The sequence below is a fragment of the Ylistrum balloti genome, unplaced genomic scaffold (genome assembly GCF_031769215.1).
Source record: "Ylistrum balloti isolate Yb309-2 unplaced genomic scaffold, AGI_CSIRO_Ybal_v1 Utg370006, whole genome shotgun sequence".
In the NCBI taxonomy this organism is placed as follows: Eukaryota; Metazoa; Mollusca; class Bivalvia; order Pectinida; family Pectinidae; genus Ylistrum; species Ylistrum balloti.
The window spans coordinates 1434249-1439182 of record NW_026782081.1 but is presented as its reverse complement, the minus strand read 5'-3'; the positions used below and the strand labels follow the sequence as shown (position 1 = coordinate 1439182).

Below are 4934 nucleotides of genomic sequence, written 5' to 3'. Positions count from 1 at the left end.
TTAAATTATCTTACCATGATTAAGCTTATACGATCCTGTTACAATTTCAAAGTTGTACTGTTTGTATGGGAATCAACAGACTCGAGTTGTCGAGAAATAATGTCATCCAGTAAAGACATAGGACAATAATCTTTGATAATAATTGACTTTTTACAAAATAGAAACTTGCGAAGAAGGGGTAACCTCAAAATTACAGCTATTTAAAAATAACTAAAGTTATAACATATTTTAAAAGGCTCCCGAAAATGTTTGCGATCCTATACTGGTAACTGACCGAGTGCTTTACGAGTGTAAGTAGGCATAGGTTTATAACGTAAGTATAACATACTAAAATAGAAAGAACTATGCTATAGATTTCACTGTAGTTAAAGAAAATTGATTTACTCGCTTGTAAGTTTTTTGTCACTCGGGCCGATCTTCCTCCGATTTATACTTACTACTAATGATATCAGTATGCCTGTTGACATCCACATTTTTTAAATTGTAGTCTGTAGTGTGACTTGCTGGTCATCACAGGGAGAGATACAGGTCCGTACGGCAATATTCAACGGTAACGTTTATCATAGATTCATCAGACCTGTCTCGAACATGACCGCAAAAGTGGGCCTTAGTCTCATGTCAATCAACGATCTGGTGAGTTAGGGCGTATTCTTGTTTTACATCTAATCAATAAGTGTATATTTTCTCTGTTGCTGTGGTGAACAATAAAATACAAATATCAGTTATGTTATTAACCATAACAGGTTTGCTGAATTCTGCTTGTCTCGTTAATATTCACTCAAATAGTGGCACGGTTTAGAAAATACACATGTACTTGACGCTTTTCCAAAATTATCTGATTTATGAAAATTACGACATTCCTCTAATTGTGGGGCTGATGCTTCTCCACGTCTAGATTTCGATTTTCTTTTGATCACTTTGGATTTTCCTTAGTCGCCTCCTAAGCTTCAAACGTGAGACCCTTAGCATCACCGACGAGTCACAGAAGGGCGAAACAGCTGTATAATGCAGTTTGATTCATTGTTTGGCTCTATTTTATCTCACTTTAAATTATGGAAAGGTGTCATTCATTTGTGTGTCTTTTGTACAATTCTTACAATGTAGTCACGTGCAAAAGTAAATCCTGCATTTTGTCATGTCTTGCTTTCTATCTACTATAGCAAAATCGTTGGATACATGTAATATATACTATATCTTTACCTGTTTCTCCTGTTAACTCACAGTAACAACCCTCGTGTACTTTAATGTAGGCTACCAAGGGTGACCAATATAAGCTTGGGGTATTTGTTTAGCAATTATTATAAGATAAATCAAGTTTCAACAATTGTTAAAATACTACCTTGGAAAGTCGCTCTATTCTTCCTCATCAACCCTGTTGGATCTACAAATATAGTTTATGTAGATACAAGAAGTAAACACCATTAGATGGCTTGTAAGGAAGAACATACTCATAAAGCAATACAAACCGGCGTTAAAATGGCGTTCATTTCATGGATACAATAATAAATGTGCATTCGTTTCGAGTCACATACGGGTCAGAGTTGTGATCTTAAACAGAAAAGATTGTTTGGTTGAAATTTGGGTATTAAACCAAAGATGTATTTCATTTTTTTTCTTCTTAGAATATGATAGATCAGAGCATGACAGTCATGGGCTGGCTTACTATGGTAAGTTCATTATTACAAAAACATATCAAGGATTTATAGCTATCTATATTATGAAATGACAATTTCCTGCTAATGTTTATTTGATGATACGGCTAAACATGTAAGTGATTTCTCTAGGTTTTTATCAAACTATTTTCCTGGCCCATCAATTTTTTATGACGAACAAAATAATTTTTCCTTAGGGAGATGTCTATATATACCGCTTAACTACGTGAACATGAATTCAAATTATAACGTGACTATTGCTATAATGTATCAAAGATACTGAAGAACACAATATGCTAGACAATCGAATTTTGTAACCAAGTAAAAAAAACTAAAACGTAATGACTTGGTTTAGAAATACTTGTGGTTTCATTCAGGAATGGGGAGATTATCGGCTAAAGTGGGAAAAGGCAAATTATGATGATGTAGATCAAATTTTTGCCACGGACAGAGACGTTTGGAAACCTGAGCTCTTCATCGACAATTCGTGAGTTTTTAACAAATTTACACTGGTTTTTAAAAGTTGTGTAAACATTTGCCTTATATTATGTGGGGAAAATTTGTTCGATGTCCGATAGTTTGTGTAAATGATGTTTGATATCTACTTTTATGTGTGGATTTTGTGTTATTTTAGTGTAGGAATTTCTTACAATGGCATTTAAGTTGGTTGATAATGGCAATGATTTCAAACAAAGACTCAGTTATACTAATATTTTCTTCTAGCTCTACAAAATATAAACAAATTATTTTACATTGATTTCAAAACGTCTGAATCAATATGATTAAGAAACCAATAATTCTATTTGCATGATTCTAATGAAATGTTCTTGTTCGTAGCCTAGATGATGTATCGATACTACAGGGGGGTAATTCGTTGTTCCGAGTATCTAACACCGGCAGAGTTGACTGGGAGCATCCACGGATCTTCGTCACAACCTGTACTGTAGATACCACTTTTTATCCTTTTGATACCCAGGAGTGTGCCATTGGCGTCACCAGCTCGGCTCACACGGTAGAAGAAATGAAACTCCTTCATCTATGGGAGAACATCAGCGTCAAAGATCTTGTGTAAATTTCAGTCCTTGTATTTTTGGACAAATTATCTTTCTTGGAACAACTTAAAGTAAAATCATTCCAGATTTTTGTCTTAGTTCAAATTTGCTGACGGATAGAATATGCTGTATGTAATTATATACTGTTTTATATCTTTTTATCATATAATCAATCCTCATCTTGTTATTTTCTTCCGTGTTAAAACCGGATTTACACGACTCTTGTCAAGTTTGTTATTATGGCAGATGTTCTTGTCTCTCCAGTGAAAATGGTGAATGGATATATGTAACCTCCAGAGTGGAGACGTCGGTTATTAAAATGACGACCGGTAAAGGTGAGAAAGAATACTCACTTCTTAAGTTCATCGTCGTCCTGACTCGTCGCTATGACTACTACGTCACTAATGTGATACTCCCTGTGATCACTACCTCATTGCTCACGATCCTCGTTTTCATACTTCCGGTGGATTCCGGCGAGAAGGTGTCGTACGCTCTAACAGTTTTACTGGCTCTGGCCGTGCTTCTAACTCTAATAGCGGACAGCATGCCCAGCACGTCAATCTATGTATCAATTTTGTGTGAGTATCCATAGTTACTGTTTGTCCTCAATACCTATGGCATGAGACAAAAATTACAAGTAAAACTGGCAATTCATTATAAAGATTTCTTAATAGATATTTGCATCAGACCTACCATGACGAAAAGATGCATGCATATTTTTCTTTGTCATGGCGTGACCAAAAAAGAGATAACAATTGACCATACATATTTTCTATCGCCTCAACCTACCGGCAAACCGAAAGTATGTTCCTTTTCTTTTTTCCATCACACATAACATTACTAAAACCTCATTAACTTTGATCTGCTTCACAGCGGTATACCTAGCCTACACCCTAGTCATGGGAGTATTGGCAGTCGGGCTTACGGTACTGGTGCTCCGCATCCAATCCCACGATTCAGAGAAGCCGGTACCTGTTTGGCTACATAAGCTGACAAGGAGGCTGTTTGCAAGAGGAGCATGTTGGAAAGGCTTCTTCTGCTGTCGGAACAGGAAAGAACATCTAAATACAGCTTTGAAATCGTCAAATGGAGGACACGTAGGAAAGTATGGGTACGACCAAAGAAGAGGTTTCTTGATGTATTCCTGGTCTCAGATTGCAGAAATATTAGACTGGTTTCTATTTGTATTGTTCTCCTGGTCAACGATTATAGTCACGTTTGCTTTTATGGTGATACTAAAGGTAGGAAGTACGTTCTATTAGTGTTAAGATAGACTCCCGGAAACTCGTGATATTAGTGGTTAGGGCAGGGATTCATTAAATTAGTTTTCAGGTTAATTCAGAAGGCCGAAAACTCGTTATATTAGTGGTTTATGTAAACATTGAAGGCCAGAAATTAGTGTTTATCCTTATACTGAAAGTCGGAAATTCATCACATTAGTTTTCAGGTCAATACTAAAAATCGAAAATGCTAGTTTTGTGTTTGGTAAATGTGGAAGACCAGAAATTCATTATATTATTTTTCTAGGTTAATACTGAAGGCCAGAAATGCTGAAGATCAGGGATTCATTATATAAGAATTCATACTGAAATTAAGTCGGAGTTCATTACATTAGTAATAATATTGAATTTTAAAATGGAAAATTCGTTAGATGTTTGAAGGCACTGGGGATGCTGGGAATGTCTTGTAAATATATGATTGTATGACAATACAGAAGCCGGAAGTGCAAGGTACACGTGTGTTTCAGATGGTATATTGGTCGGACTTTCAATGTACAAATATGTAAATGTTCCTCTTGATACATAATGGCGGAAGTACACCTGTATAAGTGTTTAAAATTATTCTGTTTAAGTGTTTCTCATGATATATAACGACAGAAGCACATCGTATGGTTGTCGTGATCCTTCATATCATTCGGTGATGTGAACATCAAAAACCTAGGTTGGCATCCTTCTCGGCTCTGTTATGGATATAAATAATCATGATGTCACACGACAAGAATACATTTAAGTATGATGTAAATAAAGTGCTTCAGTTACCAACGTGTCGTTTTCAATAAGTGCCCCAACAATAATCTGCTTGACACCATGTTTGCTGACGACTTTAAGCAGATTTCCAATAACATATTGACGAAATATCTAAATCAAATCTTAGCAAACCGTAAAAATGATAACCAAGGCCAATGCCAAAATGCCTATATCCTTGACGTGGCGGACAAAACAATTCCTTT

The 4934-nt window shown here is 35.8% G+C and overlaps 1 protein-coding gene across 1 annotated transcript; it reads left to right on the top strand.

The window, feature by feature from the left end:
* Positions 1 to 534: 534 nt before the first annotated feature.
* Positions 535 to 3966, top strand: LOC132548166 (neuronal acetylcholine receptor subunit alpha-2-like). Its single transcript, XM_060211988.1, has 6 exons — positions 535 to 633; positions 1623 to 1667; positions 2030 to 2139; positions 2490 to 2720; positions 2969 to 3282; positions 3578 to 3966. The coding sequence occupies exons 1-6, from the start codon at positions 589 to 591 to the stop codon at positions 3964 to 3966; spliced, it is 1134 nt and encodes a 377-aa protein (XP_060067971.1). The 5' UTR covers positions 535 to 588.
* Positions 3967 to 4934: the final 968 nt, after the last annotated feature.